The sequence below is a fragment of the Fistularia commersonii genome, chromosome 19 (genome assembly GCF_037954325.1).
Source record: "Fistularia commersonii isolate RoL2024-O1a breed Wild chromosome 19, RoL_Fcom_v1.0, whole genome shotgun sequence".
Classification (NCBI taxonomy): domain Eukaryota; kingdom Metazoa; phylum Chordata; class Actinopteri; order Syngnathiformes; family Fistulariidae; genus Fistularia; species Fistularia commersonii.
Genome location: NC_141302.1, coordinates 5,961,897 through 5,979,276, shown reverse-complemented (window position 1 = coordinate 5,979,276; position 17,380 = coordinate 5,961,897). Strand labels below are relative to the sequence as shown.

General features: G+C 42.4%; 2 protein-coding genes across 2 annotated transcripts; one reads left to right on the top strand and one right to left on the bottom strand.

Moving 5' to 3' along the window:
- Nucleotides 1-74: 74 nt before the first annotated feature.
- On the bottom strand, nucleotides 75-8,501 carry nelfa (negative elongation factor complex member A). The gene is made up of 11 exons (XM_086165432.1): nucleotides 8,214-8,501; nucleotides 6,746-6,917; nucleotides 6,165-6,326; nucleotides 5,478-5,567; nucleotides 5,206-5,333; nucleotides 4,997-5,066; nucleotides 4,776-4,864; nucleotides 4,354-4,462; nucleotides 3,878-4,206; nucleotides 1,416-1,515; nucleotides 75-877 (listed from the first exon to the last, which is right to left on the bottom strand). Exons 1-11 carry the CDS (start codon nucleotides 8,421-8,423, stop codon nucleotides 693-695), a joined length of 1,644 nt encoding a protein of 547 aa, XP_086021558.1. The 5' UTR covers nucleotides 8,424-8,501; the 3' UTR covers nucleotides 75-692.
- A 611-nt stretch (nucleotides 8,502-9,112) lies between these two features.
- nicol1 (NELL2 interacting cell ontogeny regulator 1) lies at nucleotides 9,113-12,395 on the top strand. The gene is made up of 4 exons (XM_086165875.1): nucleotides 9,113-9,426; nucleotides 9,669-9,799; nucleotides 10,464-10,552; nucleotides 11,800-12,395. The coding sequence occupies exons 2-4, from the start codon at nucleotides 9,685-9,687 to the stop codon at nucleotides 11,869-11,871; spliced, it is 276 nt and encodes a 91-aa protein (XP_086022001.1). The 5' UTR covers nucleotides 9,113-9,426; nucleotides 9,669-9,684; the 3' UTR covers nucleotides 11,872-12,395.
- Nucleotides 12,396-17,380: the final 4,985 nt, after the last annotated feature.

The window sequence follows — 17,380 nt, the reverse complement described above, 5'->3', positions numbered from 1 at the left end:
TTAGCCTTTGTGGACAGAAGACAAAAACAGTAGCCGTCTATTCCAACTAATAACGAGGAATAAGATGGCTGATGCATCAGTATGTTGCCACTTTATTTTCTTTCCTTCTTTGGAAAAAGGGATGAAAAATTGCCGGACATCTACCAGACGGTATTGACTATTACTGTTTTTGGTCACCTTCTTAATAATCCCTCTCTTTTACAAGCCTTTTTGGGAAGGTAGAAGAAAAAAAGTGTCACATTCATAGAGAAAAATACAGACGCCGCGTCTTTTCCTCTCACAAGACACGGGACATGCTTGTACCTACGAGTACAAATGTTGAAACGTGCCTGCTGTCAGGATCCTTCCTCTGCTCAGACTTGCACCAAATTCCCCCTTTGACCACAGCACCATCATCCAGGAATCAGATGAATTAAAAACTGAAATAATAAAAAGGTAAGAGAAACAACCACCCCCCCCCTCAAAAAAAAAGAAAGAAAAAGAAATCAAACAACCAGAAATGTTCTTAAGTCCTGCAGTTTCTTGCTGTGCAGGAGAAGGGAGGTCCTTTCTCTCCTTGACAGTCTCACCCTCCCAGCGCTCCATTTGGCCCGAATGTGATTGCAGATGGACACATTGGATGTGTGTAAACATGTTTTTGAGGAGGACAAATTTCAAACGTGTGTTTGGGAGCGGCCTCCTCCTGTCGCACCTCAAGAGGTGTTGGTGATGGGTTTGTATTTCTTGAGGCGGGTCCATTGTCCCGTGGAATAGTTCATTTCGAAGACTGTGTCCACCAGCATGGTGGTGCTGCCGGTGCCGTCGGCTTTGGGCAGAACCTCGGTGTGTTCGCTCAGTTTGATCTGGATGATGTCCCCCTGCTCGGGACACGGGTTCTCTGGAGAACGCACGGAAAAATCAAACACCGGCTTAGTTTATCTCTCGATGCATGTCTGATATGAATTCTATTTTCATGTATTGATTTGGAATTTCATTTTCAACTAAGAGAATTCAGTGGATCTGATTTGCTAAATGTGGTCCGAGGTGAAATCGTAATAATTATTTTCCCACCTAGTTGCATATCGTTACACAAAAAAATGTCTTAATGTTAAAGAGCGAAATAAGAAATACAAGAACCAGCACAGGTGTTAGGCAAATCACCATAGATGTTTTACAGTCAAATTGAGTAGTTTGCTTATTATATCAAACAGACATCAGACGAGGATCTACATAATTTTGTTTCTATCAACACATCTTCACTTTTTGCATGTGAAACACAAGTTGAAAATTATTTTGGACATTTCTTGGATACTCTACTTGAAGGTGTATTTCAAACTTTGTACATTGCTTAAAGGGTAGTGTGTATTTGTGTGTAACTATTTTATAGACTCGAGTCGTGGAAAAACAGAGAGAATTGAACTTTGCAAACTCTGTACCTCTGGATCCTGCCATGAAGCCAAGGATGAGGGCCTTCTCTGGCCTGGTGACCTTGTTTGCTGTCTTGAACATCTCCTGGGCTGCGTACATCTGGTCTCTCTGAGAAGCAGGAAGAGAATGAAGCAGAAAACTTAGCTGACTGGGAAGGCAACAGGACACTTCGACACAGTGTTGCGATGATTTGTTCATTGATTATCTATACGATTTATCGGGTACTCGGGGTCCTCCGGAGCCGGAACGAAACCTAGCTGACTTTTTTGCACCACTTCCATCCCTATTTTGCACTATCTCCATCTCTACTTACCACTTTATCCGTGCAATATTTATATAACATTTATTAATACATTCTCCAAGATAACTTACTCATTATCATTTCCTTTTTACAACCCACATCTCCTACTGTACCCCTGTTGTTTCTATAACCATTCTCTGCACAAGGCATTTCGTTTGTTTCTTTTCATACTTTTGTGCATAGTCTTGTTCATTTGTATCCATATCTTTTATTTGCATATTCTTCTATATTATTACTATTTGCACACATTTCTACCCTGTAATGATGCTGTGACAATTGAATTGCCCTGTTGGGGGATCAATAAAGTCTATTTATCCTATATTTTACTGGGGCTTCGATTAGTCTCCAATAAACTTTTCTTGGACTGTGGCAGGAAGACTGAGAACAGTGGGGAGAGCGTGTGCAGACACCGTGAGAACTGAACAGGAACCTGCTTGCTGTGAGGTGGTGCTACGCACAACGCAAACCATGTTGAATGAATGAATAAAACAATTAAATATATATTATCCAATGCCTCACTCTGTGCAGTAAGAAAAAGTAATAATTTGACAGATTCTTGAAGACAGATACAGTGGGGCAAAAAAAAAGTATTGAGTCAGCCACCAATGGTGCAAGTTCTCCCACTTGAAAATAGAGAGGCTCTTAATTATCATCATAAGTGCACTTCAACTATGAGAGACAAAATGGGGGGAAAGAATCCATGAAATCACACTGTAGGATTTTTAATGAAGTAATTGCTAAATTTCTCTGTAAAATAAGTATTTGGTCACCTACAAACGAGCAAGATTTCTGGCTCTCACAGGCCTGTAACTTCTTTTTTAAGAGGCTCCTCTGTCCTCCACACGAAATCTTTATTAATGGCACCTGTTTGAACTGTCATCGGTATAGAAGACACCTGTCCACAACCTCAAACAGTCAGACTCCAAACTTCACTACGGCCAAGAACAAAGAGCTGTCAAAGGACACCAGAAACAAAATTGTAGACCTGCACTGGGCTGGGAAAACTGAATCTGCAATACGTAAGCAGCTTGGTGTGAAGAAATCAACAGTGGGAGCAATTATTAGAAAATGGGAGGCATTAAAAGAACACTGATAATCTCCCTCTATCTGAGGCTGCAAGCAAAATCTCACCCCGCGGGGTCAAAATGATCAAAAGAACGGTGAGCAAAAATCCCAGAACCACACAGGGGGACCAAATGAATGACCAGCAGAGAGCTGGGACAAAAGTAACAAATGCTACCATCCGTAAGACACTACACCGCCAGAGACTCAAATCCTACAGTGCCAGACTTGTCCCCCTGCTTAAGCCAGTACATGTCTTAAGTTTGCTAGAGACCATTTGGATGATCCAGAAGAGGATTGGGAGAATGTCCTATGGTCAGAGGAAACCAAAATAGAACTTTTTGGTACAAATTTAACTTGTGTTTCAAGGTGAAAGAATGCTGAGTTGCATCCAAATAACACCATACCTACTGTGAAGCATGGCGGCGGAAACATCATGCTTTGGGGCTGTGTTTCTGCAAAGGGACCAGGACGACTGATCCGTGTAAAGGAAAGAATGAACGGGCCAATGTATCGTGAGATTATGAATGAAAACCTCCCTCCATCAGCGAGGGCATTGAGGATGAAACACGGCTGGATCTTTCAGCATGACAACGATCCCAAACACACTGTCCAGGCAATGACAGAGTGGCTTCGTAAGAAGCATTTCAAGGTCCTGGAGTGGCCTAGCCAGTCTCCAGATCTCAACTCCATTGAAAATCTTTGGAGGGAGTTGAGGGTGTTGCCCAGCAACAGCACCAAAACATCACTGCTCTGGAGGAGATCTGCATGGAGGAATGGGCCAAAGTACCCGCAACAGTGTGTGAAAACCATGTGAAGACTGACAGAAAACCTTTGACCTGTCTCTGCCAACAAAGGGTATATAACAAAGTATTGAGATGAACTTTTGTTATTGACCAAATACTTATTTTCCAGCATACATTTGCAAATAAATTATTTAAAAATCAGACAATGTGAATTTCGGGCCTTTTTTTCCCCCTCGTTCTGTCTCACAGTTGAAGTGCCCCCACGATGAACATTACAGGCCTCTCACTTTTTTAGGTGAGAGATCTTGCACAATTGGGGGCTGACTAAATGTTTTTTTGCCCCGCTGTAATATCCACTTACTGTAAGCGAGAGGTTCTTTTTGGGCTGCGGCTGTGGTGGCGTGGGGGTGGGAGTTGGTACGGGGGTCTGAGGGGTGCTGGGGGGTTGAGTCGGGGTCTCCGGCTGGCTTGCGGTTGCAGCTGCTGGCGGGCCATTGCTGGCAGGGGTGGAGGCTGGCGTGCTGGGGGACGTGGGGGTCGCGGGGTTCGCCGCGGTGCTTGCGTTGTACATGGGTGTCCTCTGCTTGTACTGGCCGGGTAAGGTGGGCGTGGTGCCGGCACCCGCCGTCGCTGACTCTTCGGGCTGGCGAGCCGACGGCAGCGTGTCCCTTCCTGACCCGCCAGCGTTTGCTGCAGAGAGAAAAAAAAAAATTGCGACCGCGAGTGAAATACTCGGCACAAACAATGAATTTTTTAACCTCCAAGTCTCAAGTGAGTGGGCATATTGTTTTATAACAAGGGGAAAGAAAAGGAAAGACCGGCGTGGTCTCGTCTCACCTGGCTGTGCCTCAGAATTGGGAATGTAGGAGGAGGAAGGAACCATGCTGGGTGTGGCTGGAAGGTAGCTGGTTGATGGCAGAGGATTCTCATTTAACGCCCCCAGTTTCTACAAGAAAAAGAAGAAGAATCCCTCCATATCATGAGCAGTGGATAAATGCTTTCTTCGCCTCCTGACACATTGCTGGTCATTTTCTTGTAGTCTCTCAACAAATTCTATCAGATTTCAAGTTAGTTTCTAGCTAACATTCAGGTAAAATTCAACATTTCACAGATCATTTCTTATGGTTTTCCAAAGATTACAAATTATTAGAAGCAGATTAATCAAAGTTTACAATTTTCTATATATTAAAAAAAAAAATACGACTATAGTATCTGTAGATTTATTGATTATGTAGGCTGAAGGTTGACTTGTATGGTACCTGTGCAGAGACGAGGCCAGCAGCGTAGTCAGGTGTGGTGTTTTCAACCACTGCTTCTTCCTTGGCTGCTTTCTCTCCGGTCTCAGTTTCTTTGATGGGACAAAACATTAGATTTTAATACCAAAATGTTTTTTGTGGAAAACTACAGCTTTTAAGTCTTTTTGTTTTATAATCGAACAATCTGTTTGACTGAATGGAGGAAGGAAACATAACAAATATACCCAGAGTCTTTCTTCTTCTCTTAGCCTCTCGTCCGGCGCCGACCATGTCCAGCTCAGAAATATCTAGCAACTGAAACAAAGAGAAAAAGGACAACAATATAATTCCCAAGAGACGAGTAAACGTCCCCACAACGACAAACTGAAGATCAGAAACTGTTTTTTTTTTTTGTGACAATTAGGATCAGGCAGGCGGTGGTAAATCCTCCTACCTTCACCCCCCTCTCCTTGCGCAGGGGCGCTCGTGCAGGTGCGATGGGTGTGCGGTTGCTGGGTGGGCTGAACATACTGGGAGCAGTGGGGCTGCGAAAAGGAGCCTTGGGAATCCCTTTCAGTGGCGCTATAGCAACACCACAGTAAGGAGGACAGAAGTTAATAAAAGAGACGTGTAATAATGATGTAAGCTTGGGAGTCTCTCATAATATTAAGCACTCTTTTTCAATAATCAAATAATTATCCCCAAATATGAAGATAATGAACTCACTTGTGGTGTCAATCTTTTTGACCAAGCCTCTCCCTTTTGCATGAAAAGGCACCCCGGCTGTCTTTTTTAGCTGCTGGGCCGTCTCTGTGGCTGGAGCGGGGAGGAGAGCAGAATTTTAAAATTGCGTAATTGTAGCTCGTTAAATTCGAAATTGGAAAATAGGAACCGAGCATTCATCCAACCCCGACTTTGGCTAAAATGGAAAAACCACCCAGGAAATAAACAGATATACTTGTAAAAATGTTGTCTTTCTGCAGATGCCCTCAAACCTGACAAAATCTGCTGGAGACCCTGATGTCCCTCCTTGTCAAACCTTCTCGCTTTCATCAATATAAATCCAAAACATCAACACACTGGGAACATTTGTGAGGAAGAACCAGGGTGTCACAACCAGAGAAGTTAATCATTCCAAACATTAAGAACTTAGGTGATGTGCATTTGAAATTAAGATCGAGGGGGATTATTTCCACATGTTTTGTCACAGACAAATTTCTGGATATTTGGCCCTGGTGTTTGAAATCAATGGGAATAAGAAAACAACATGAACTTAGGTTCAGTAACGTAGCAACAATCCAAGACAGAAAACGGCAGAAAATCAAAGTGAGAGCTCCTGAACTGAAAAAAATGCATCTTGTGAACAAAGTCTAAGACAGACTGTGACCTTCCGCGGTGTTCGGTGTCACTTACATTTCTGTAGAAGCTCTGCTCTGAGCGTGGCACTCTTGGGCTTTCTCTTGAGTTGAAAATGTTTAACGGGGGGTGTCAGGGGTCCCACCAGGGTGGTCAGAGCACTCTTGTTCAGGTACTGACACTCCAGAGGAAGCATCGCAGAGGCCTCACACTCGCTCACTGTGGACATGTCAAAGTTTAAGAGTTTTACTGCAACTTTTTCACCTGAAAAAACTTTGGTTCAGCTGCACCTAACATTTCGGTGTAAAGAAAAATAATAATTTCTTTGATTTTTTTCCCCCTCAGATAATGTGGCTAGTAACAATTTAATAGATTTTATCTATTTGATCTAGTGTATAGGAGTCATTGCATCATCACACATCAACACTAGATTCTCAGTTCAGCATTTTTTCTACATTTTTATAGTATTTGTGCATATTGCCACAGCAGAAGTGATACGGGGTCATTTTGTTGAAAGTGAGGCAAATGCCAGTGAATCTCAGCCAGATTTGCACAGAAAGATTTCATGACAGACTCTCGATAAACCGGTGGTTAGGTCCTTTTAACAAATACAGAATGATCAATCCCACATTTCATACCTTTCTCCCTGAGCTCTCCTAGGATGTCCTGCACGTTTGGATTTTGCTCCTCCAGGTCCAGGTTGAGTGAGCCAGTCTCTGGGAAGGACTTCAGGATGTCTGCCACCATCAGCACCCAGGGCTCAGAGTCCACCGTGGCCAGCTGGATTATCTCCGACAAGGCCTCCTTCATCTGACAGGAGAGGATGGTGGTAGTGTTGAAAACTACTTTCAGTCAAAGCAAATAGAGATGATAGTCATACACCGTCTGTGAAATCATGCAAGAAAGTTTACCTATTTCGTCTGCTAGGTGACAGAACTCAAAATATAATTATAATGTTGTGGGAAAAAATACATATCTGAATTACAGCAACTGTAAATTGACTGTGGAACTATGCATTTCAAACTTTTACAAGTGTTGACTTTTTCAAGTTTGTCATAAAAAAATACACAGTAGCTATAGCTTACTTATGACATCGACCAAATCTTTGTATTTTAAAAGAAAGGCGGGCATATAATGAAAAGTTCAAGCTTCAACATGGTTTGCTCTCCTTATTCTGCAGACTGGCATGATCCTGCTGACATTCTGCTGGGACACTGTTTTCCCAGGACGATGTACAAGCAATCGATGAAATATGTTTTGAATTTTTTTTCAAGTTTTACACTTTCCCCATGTACTCCTTGAAGTTAAAAACAATGATTTGGTTTAGGAGACTAACGTATTTTGGATCTAGACATGAGAAAGTTATGATATAACGGTTAGCCAATAGCAGATCCAAATTATATCTATTTGCAAACCAGACAAAGGGAAAAACTGGAGGATCGGGTTTCAATTCGTCTCGATATGGCTTACATTCTTACAGCCTCTGACAATATATTTGTGAGAGGAACGTTGATCGTCTAACTTTGGGGAATAATAAAAACGTGCGGGACAGTTTGATGACGACCATCCAACGTTCGAAGCATCTTAACAAGTGATATGTCAGACCGGGAGCTGGTTCCGCCCTCCGCCGCTCAGTTAGCTGCGAGCTGCCCATCCCACCATCATGTCTGAACTATAGCCGCTGAGCTAATGTAGCCCTGCCGCAGCTGGAAAACAAAACAACAACAGCGCTTAAGAAAACCCGCAATTGTAGTTCAACGAATAACCGTTGAGAAAAGTCAAGTTCCGGGGGACTTTTTTCTTTACCTCTCCGCGTCGGAGGTGAAAACACCGAGAGCAGCCGCGCTGCTTTATTAAGAGCTAACTAACTTTGGGGTAACATTCGCCTGTGTTGAGAGCGCGCTAGCTAATGCTACCTGTGCAGCGGTTAAATGAAAGGTACTCGGTGATAATTCGCAGGCGGAAGAGGGAAACACCTGCTGGCGGCATCGCTTTTCTGACTCAAATCCACCCTTACGAGGATTTAACTTTTCTCTCAGTAGTTGTAACGCTGTCTTAACTCCCCGGGCTGCCAAGCTAGCAGCTAGCTAACCCACGAAAACCCACCTCGTCAACGGTCCGCCTGGGGAGATGCAGCATCCCGAGCAGGAGCTTCAGCTTCACCGGCGGCGATAAACTCGAAAAGCACAGCCGAATATTGTCGATTACTGACACGGTGAGGAGGGAAGCGATGCTCGGGGGCGTCCAGAGCTCATCCGTGGACCCTAGTTTGTTGTGAAGCCACAGGCCGGTATCGCTGTCCTTCATCGACGCCATCTTGGAAAAAGAAGTGTTTAGAGTTCGGGCATTTTGATGGGCTACCTAAGAAAACAGCCGTCAGGACCCCGCCCACACCGCCCACCGCCGCCGCCGCCGCCGCCGAGGCGCAGAGCCGCAGAGCCGCGGTCGAAGCGCTTTGCGGCGCCGGGAGCTGGCCGACATCCGCCGCTTGACGCGGATCTTATTTATTTAACTCTTTTTCCAATTGTAACACAAGTCCGTTTGCAGTACGAAATCCCGCATCAGCTTTATAATAATATAACATTGCGCCCATCCAATGAGTTCATGGAAATAAACTTGTATTTTATGTGCACTTTTACTTCATGTCCCAGTACTGCACCGCAATTTAAATATTCAGATACAAGATATGGATTACGAGGAGCTAAATAAGTACTTTCGACTCCCTCAGCAACAAGATTAAAGCAATACCCATCAATACTTCTGACCGATTATTTCCTCTTCTATATTTCTGCAAATGCTTTCTTTTACCGGCATTACCTAACTGAAAAATAACGGAGCTTATTTTTCTCAAGGATGAAACTAAATGAGTTATGCAAATTATGCAAACTATAATATGGTGTAATCTCCAATGTGACGTGACATTTCCTGAAAAATCATATACTTGACAGAAGGTTAAGCAACAGTGAGAGCAGATATTACATTCAATTGAATTTTAGAAAGCAGCAAGGAAAATTCATTTTTTTACCATGACACGTTACTTATTCTGTCATGGCCCTGACAGAGTAACCAATTCACATACTGCAAGAAAAAGGGAAGAATTATGCAGGAAGTTGAAACACATCACACCGATTGAATTCAAACTTTAGTAAAGTACTTTAGATGCAGAAAACTGAATCGAGCGATCAGAAGCCTTCGCCCGAAGCGAGGAGGAGTGCAGAGCTGCGCATGCGCACTGGCACACTCCACATCAACCGGTCCTTGGTAGGCATTTTGTGCTGATCTGGTTTTCCGAAAAAAAAATCCCATCGACTGACTGAAGGTAGGATCATTTACAGTTTATTAAATGAACGATAATGACCCTCCCTGCACCATGAAATATTCATTCATGAACGGGGTCTGTTTCCATAGCTTGCAAGTTTGTTATTTTCAATGGTTTCAGTGGATGATGTTGATATGTAGGGACACAGTCATTCTCTTTTATTCATGCAACACACACACACACACACACACTCAAACACACACATACACACACACTCAAACACACACCTGCTGATGTTCCAGGTGCCCGATCGTCGCCATGGCGTCCGGAGGTTACATGCAGGCAGCGATGCTCCTTCTGGCGGTGCAGCTCCTCTGGTGTTTCGGTGCTGCTGATGCGGATCAGGAGATGGGCACCGTCATCCCGGCTGAAAGTAGGTGGACTGAACAACAAAATATGTCTTTTTTTATTTGATTTATTTATTTACATTTTTTTTTGGGGGGGGGGGTGCTATCTGTGTTTATTTTAACACGCAGAATGGCTTTGAGGGAGGGGAGTCCTTTTAGATGTTTGCATGCATGGAAGCAGGCCTGCAAAGATTCTGCAATATCCATTTTCTTAATTCTCGCAATTCATTTCAGTAAGTTTGTTTGGAAGCTGCAGAAAGATGGATATGTGAGATTTTCCCATAAAGTAAGTGTGTGTGTGTGGGGGGGGGTTGCCTTGTACTTGCTTCCCTTCAATCCGTTTCAACTTCCTCAGATAGAACTAAATGGCTAAAAAATATGAATAGCAAATCGAACCCGCGATTATTGAGGGTTATTTCAATGGTGCTGTTATTTCAAATTGAAATTTTATATCGGCTTTTTATTTATTTATTTAGTCCCCCTCCAAAATACACATTTCTAACATCTATCACTGAGATGTGATTGTGTTCGGTCGGAGACGGCACTAAGGCCCAGAGGCAGAGACTTATTTGATGCAGCCAATGGAAAGGGGAGGTAATCAGCTTTCGGAATAAATAAAAACAGAATTGTAGAGATAAATATCTGACGCCGAGAACGTCAGATGTCTTTATTTTCGACTCTAACTTCCAGGCCGCCCTTGTGTCGACTGTCACGCCTTTGAGTTCATGCAGAGGGCACTGCAAGATCTAAAGAAGACGGCGTTCAACCTTGATGCCAGGGTAAGGAAGTCCACCTCTGCGGGATACTTTTCGAGTATCTTCGCATTTCACGAGCCAATCAGTCTCCTCCGTGACGGCCCAGAATTCGGTCCTTTTCATCATTTTATTTGAGGAATTCCATCATTCCGTTCCAAGAAGCTAGAAAAAAAATCAAAATCCCTGACGTGCTGGCAGATGATGAATATTTAATTCAAAAACCAGTGGACTGTATGAATTTTATTCTCAACTTTTACAAATGGCTTCACAACAAAACTGAGGTTCAAACGTGTCCTCCAAAAATGTCCTCTGTTCCTACACATGATCCTACACATGAACTCACTGTCTGTAGGCGCTGAGTGAGCAGATTATGTGCAGGTAGATCCTCCAGCAGCTGATCAGAACTCAAATCCCCTGATAAACAGGCATCTTTGACTTTTCTGCAGTCACTTATCAATTAAGAACCAGTCCCTTCAAACGCAGTTGGCTCCTCTCTACTTCTGCTCCCCTCACATAGTTGTCCCAGACAATGTGTGAAGGAGAAACACACACACACACACACACACAAACTGATGCTGCTGCGTGATAATATTGCCCTTGCTGTCTGACGCCGGTGTAGTTTAGGACTTTTTTCATGATCAATCTGACCGACCCCTCCAGTCCAGAACATTTACTGGGCCAAAATGATTAAAAAACAGAACACCGAGAAAAGGTGAACCCCCTAGAAATGGATAGTTTTCTGCAGAGTACAAACACACATGCATTGCATTGCATTGTTGGGCTGAAAGATATATACAAAAAGAATGAAACCAAGAAAATGACAATAATAAAATGTCCCCTTTTCAGTTCCTGCATAGACTTTAAATGACTAGCATGATAAGAGAGTAATTTCACTTTCTAGTGAGATTCTTGCAAGCCTCCGGGACATTTTTTTATGCTAATTTTGGCTCATCTCTAAATATGCACGTAATCTCTTGCATATTTAGGAGGACATGTCTGTACAGAGGTGTGGCAGATTATTGCAGATTTTAATCAGATACTTTTGCCAATGCAGGTTTGCTTATTTGAGTTTCTTACTCAATTACAAAATGACTTTAAAAAGCAGTTCTCAGGGTATCAATGTCACGATGTAGCCGGTAGCATCAGTATGGAAGTTTTTTTTCTTCCTGTATTTAAAAAAAAAACCAAACAAGTCAACCGACCTTGTTTGTGACCTTGTTTGAAAAGCTTTTTAATTTTTCACGCCGCATCTTATCGTTTTTGTGTTTCAGACGGAGACGCTGGTGCTGAGGGCGGAGAGGAGGGCTCTGTGCGACTGCATGTCCAGCGGCTCGCTGCGCTGAAAGCCACCTCGGAGATCAGCCGAGGACACCTTCGCCTGCCAAACTCACCGCGACACACCCTCTCGCTTAACCTCGACTCATGTACAGCTATTTTATTAAATAAAATAGGCACTTTATTTTCTTTTTTTCCTCTCTCAAATCATTGAAAATTGAATCTTTGATTTGATATCATGCGTCATAAAGCATCTGTCGTTTGCCCTCTTTGGGAATATTTTAATATGGAAGACGTTTTACACAGTGAGAGTAGTTTGACTTGCTCGCCATAGGATCCGGGTTCGTTCTCATCCGCCTCCCATCAATGATAAATGATTTTTTTTGTACTTTCCAGAGTCTGACTGAATAATGTAGATAGAGTAGAATGCATCATGTTGAATGTGCTGAAAGGGGATCACTGTTTACAGCAACCATACACATCCAACTGTAGCATCACGCATTCAATTTCTTCAACGTTTCTGGATATTTTTCGTAATGATTGTACCAAGTGTAATAACGTACTGTTCGGAATTGACAAAAATACTGTAAATGCTCACGAATGGTTCAGTAACAGGTTCATTTTATTTTTAGCACACTTTGAGTCTTTTTTTTTGTTTGTTTTTTTTGTAATGAACTGCCAATATTTGCCAAAAGTAACTGAAAGTTCTACTGATTTTTATAAACAAAAGAACTTGTAGTCTGTCTTGATTTAGCACAGCACTGTAGCATGAATTTACAGCACTTTTCGTTAACATACTGTTAATATATAGAGTATGTATAGATTCTGTATGTATGTGAAATTTACACGTGTATAGAATGTCTTTTGTCAGACAAAAAAATATTTGTAAGGTTAGAGATGAACTATCAGCAGGGAAAGGGAAGAGGAAGGATATCGAGGTAGTAATAACTATTATTGTTGCTTGTTCATGAACAATGTACTATGTTAGCATTCTGTCACATTGACCACAATTTATTGTTTTAATGTTGGGACGTATTAATAAAAACAATGAATACCTTTGACAAATTACGACCGAGTTGTGTGGTAAAGATTTGTTCTTTGATTTACCCTTTTTGCAAATTAATTTCAATCTTCACAGGTTGACACACAGAATGTCGTTTCTTGAAGGGACCATAAGAGAACAAGAGGGTGGGACGATGTGCCATAGGATCTTGGGAGTTGTTGTCTTCGCAGTGCACAGCCCTCTTGTCTTGGTCCCGTGTGACACTATGGTAGTTTAGATAGTTGACAAACATATGTTTTTCTAAAAAAAAAATACACATAATATCAAGCATTACTACCATGATTATTACCAAAGAAGAACATGACATTTGTCAAATTATCTTCATTCAATTGAATATTGTTTATTTCCAAACTGAATAAAAAATAAAAAAAAATCCAAAATGATCTATCTAGAAATAACAATTCTAAATAAGCTGGAGTTTATCCAAATATTTGCAATGTATATTCAAAAAAAAACACAAAACTAACACAGAAAAGAAAAAGAAATCACCTAAAAATCTTTTGACTTTTTGAACAGCTTCAGAAAAAGTCCCTCACACCCTGAATGCCGTCAGCATGTCCTTTCCATGTCGGTTTTACTTCCAAGTTCTTAGCACCTGGAGTTTCACTGACCTCATCCAACCCGGCTCCTCCTTATTTATTTACAACAGGGACTATAGAACGGCCAAAGCGAAAATCTACGCCAGCAGGAGGAGCCCTATGTAAAGGCAGGCCACCAGCTGTGCCGCAGCAATGCAGTACTCCCCACACTTTCAACACCCTCATGGCTGGAAGTGCAGATGGGCTGTAACACTGTAAACAGATACTGCAAAAAAAAAAAAAAAAAAAAAAAAAAAAATCCTGCATCACCACTTGACGCGGTGCCACTGGGGAAGCACATTAATGACAGGTCAGACAGACGTGCTGCAACATTCAGCTAATCCCTTTGCACCGCAGAGCATTACTTCACCTTAAGCACCGGAGATACCTGAATCACGCGTGAAGAGAATAAGCTGAATCACCCCGAAAGACTCTTGTTGTCGAGCAGCCTCCACCTTCTTCCTCGCCCTCTCCCAACGGTGTGCTCCGACCGCCGAGGCCTTTTAAACTCCTTTCGTCCGCTCGAAGATGAGCGAACGACTACAGCTGTTTGAAATTCTTTGTGAATTAATCCCCGTCATTTTATTCAACTCTTTACTCTCCTACTCGGGGAAAGGTTTTTGTAATTCAGGTACAAGAGTCAACATTGTGCTGCTGCAAAAACAGATTATTAACTTGATAACGCGGTACATTTGCATTTGCACAAGGACGACACGGCGGGGAACATATTTTGACTATTAATTGTTTGGGACAAACAAGCTTCTCTTCCAGTGTGACTTCACCTCATGCAACTTGTTTTTCTCCAAATATATAAACCTTGTCTTTGGTAGTTTTAGCAAAACCATTTTATCTTCCCCGAGCATTATCCTCAGGCTAATTATTTGAATTGCCTCTGAATTTCATTTGAATTAAATATTCATGATTCCTACTTTACCACACTGACAAATAAATGAACAACTATAATAATAGAAAATACTTCTCGTGTGACTGACAAACATATTATGTAAGGTTTATAATCCAATAACCCCGGTAAATTGAATTACCAAACAAACATGCCGACACAACTGATACTAATTGGTTTAAGTCCTTTGAAGCACTTCTTTCTTTGTTTATTTGTTGTACGTTCATATGTTATTGGATTTATTGATGGAAATTTAAATATTGACACGACCACACACAAATTGGTACCGCATCATTCGAATTCGCGTCAATATTCTGCTGCTTGCATCAGTATTTCGGTGTTATTTTGAGCTTTACTTTCGGTGTTTGAGGTTATTCGAATACAATAAATGTCTGTGTCTGTACTTTGCATTGGTTGGTGGCCTCATCTTCGGAATGAGCCTGGGGAATTTGCAGGCAGGACACCATGAATAAATCATATGCATGACAATGCATGAAATATACATATGCACACTTTGCAAGGCCTTCGAAAATAATTCGGGGCATGGCTTTTTTTTTCAAAACGTTTCATCTACGTTCGGGAATTAAAACAAAAACCTCAAGCTCAGAAGCGGATTAATCCTCACAAAGATATCAGTCATGTTTATACTTCTGGGGACATTTGAATTACAGACAATGTTAAAGTTTATATCACAAATGATGCAGCGTCGCTTAATTCCTACATATGCTCAAGGCGAGGGTGAAGGCGTCTATGGAAAGCATTAAGTTAAAGTGAATGCACGTTCAAATGATCTCAACCAGTTACTTTTAATGTGCTGCAGAGTCAACAGGTTCAAAAGCAAAATTAATCCTGTCGTAAAATAATAGAAAAATGAATGTGAATATTTAAATCCATTATTTGGACTTGTTGATCTCTCACCATACATGTGCTGATTCATGTTCAGTCTGAAATCTCAGGAAGGTGTGCTTTGGTTGCTGTATCAATCTTTGGCCATCGGGGGGAGACAAATGTCAAAGACACGTAGAAAAACTCGACGCATTTGATCCGTTACCGTTTTATCGTTTATCTACACTGGTTGGTTACACGTTCTCTAAGTCATGCACATATTTGTCCTGGGGAGAGAAGAGAAGTTCATATGTTTTTTCCAACCTGTGGCTCCGTATCTCGGCAAGCGAAGGGAAAAATAATGCGTAAAGTTCATAAAAACTATCTCGTCCCGTCTCGTGAAAGTTTGTAGCCGAACACGGATAAAAATATAGCTTCGCAGACCAAGTTATGGATGCTTATTAGTGCATCAGTAACATCGGCTCGGGACCCCCCTCGGCTACACGTTGGGGGGAAAAACGCTTACGTCGAGACTCGGAGGAGTCGGAGGCGACAACAGCTGCAGAGCAGGAGGGCCAGCAGTGGTCTGCTGAGACCTTTGGTGAGGGGATGCAAAGAAGCACCAGCGTCTTAGGTCCCGTGCTGGTTTTAATCGGAACAAAACGTGCGGGGTCTGAGTTGACGTGAGCAGGAGATTGTTGAAAATAAAAATAAAAAACAGGGCTGACACATAAATTGGGATTTCAGCCTTACGGGATCAGTGGTAGCAGAGGATGTTACTTTTGTGTTACTACATATGCAGTCGTACCTTGAGGGAGCTGAAACAGGCTATAATAAATGAAACGTTGCTCCATTTATATAGACATTTGAGTTTTCCGACATTGTTGGTTAGTTGTCGTTTATCTTTTATCACTACGAGTATATGAGGGACTTATGAAGGCCTCTGTGTGTGGCTTCTAATCCCCCAAACTTCTGAGAGCATTTCTGCATGATTTAACTTGTTTTGCCCTTCGGAGAAAGCACAAACACTAGTGAGGGTTCTGCTGTAATTCCTCCCCTCCCCATAATTTACAGCATATTTTAGTCCAGACAGTGCATGTACTGTTAGCCTCCGCCGCGGAGCTGCTTTAACCACACGTTTAAAATCCATTCCCCCTCACTTGTGACACAAGCAGCTTCCTCTGGGTTTGAAGGGCTTGTGACGAGCGTTCAGAGACGTCAAACGTCTCAGCTGCTTTTATTTTCCAGTTTGTTTTTTTTTTTCCTCTCTCTTGTGGCCGTCCTAATAAATCATGGCGTCACATTTGTTGAATTACTAGAATTACTATCACGAAAACTGCTGTGTGACCTTTCACCTTGTACTCACAGTTTAACTTTCCCTGCCCCCCATTTTTTGCTGCTATATCTTCATGTGATTTGGTTTCCTGTGCAGTTAGATAACAAGAGAGCAGACAAAGTGATAGTTTGCTGAGAGAATGATATAAGTGCCCAAACGGTGACACACACACACAGACTCACACACACACACACACACACACACACAGTGGGGTCTTGTCAAAAATGTGAATTTTCTGTCATTTGACAATTTGGTCGCAATATGGACGCTACGGTGTAACATACCGTCCAGAAAAAGTAAAAAAAAAAAAAAAAGTTAAAACAAAGATAGAAATAAAAACTGAAAATGAAAATAAAGACAAACGTTCATATAAAATTAAAAATAAATCAGTGTGTTTATTCCCCCTGAAGGCGTCGGCGTCAAGGCGGAGGCGAGGGGCGCCAGTGCGCATGCCCGGTTTATACCCGCACGCCGCTCCGCAGCGGCGCGGCGTGCGGGCACGCAGGAGAACACCGGTACCGCATTTTCCACTTCCGTCCAACGGACGTCCAAGTCAAACCGGATGTTCTACGACTCCGCAGGGCTGCCGGCCTTCCTCCTCCTGCTCCTCCTTCGGGGGAGGGAGGAGGGAGGAGGGGGATATCTCAAGGAATCTAGGGGAGCAGGGAGCGTGCGTGTGTGTGCGTGTGCGTGTGTGTGCAGTCTTATCAATAGCAGCTTGCCTCTGATGATCCGGTTCAAACTAGTTCCTCCTCAGTCGAGTAATCCGTTTCCTACCGGCGTTAAAAACATTGAGCAATGCGCAGAAAAATAAAAGACACGTCGGACTATTTTACACGATTCTGGCTTTTTTTTTGAAGGGGGGATTACGTTA

Bases quoted from the DNA above. Each gene is read 5' to 3' on its own strand.
- nelfa (XM_086165432.1), bottom strand. From the start codon at position 8,423: ATGGCGTCGATGAAGGACAGCGATACCGGCCTGTGGCTTCACAACAAA. The intron at 1,516-3,877 runs GTAAGTGGATAT...CCTGCTTCTCAG, and splicing joins AAAAGAACCTCTCGCTTACA to AGAGACCAGATGTACGCAGC. The intron at 878-1,415 runs GTACAGAGTTTG...TGCGTTCTCCAG, and splicing joins CTTCATGGCAGGATCCAGAG to AGAACCCGTGTCCCGAGCAG.
- nicol1 (XM_086165875.1), top strand. From the start codon at position 9,685: ATGGCGTCCGGAGGTTACATGCAGGCAGCGATGCTCCTTCTGGCGGTG. The intron at 9,800-10,463 runs GTAGGTGGACTG...TCTAACTTCCAG, and splicing joins CACCGTCATCCCGGCTGAAA to GCCGCCCTTGTGTCGACTGT. The intron at 10,553-11,799 runs GTAAGGAAGTCC...TTTGTGTTTCAG, and splicing joins CGTTCAACCTTGATGCCAGG to ACGGAGACGCTGGTGCTGAG.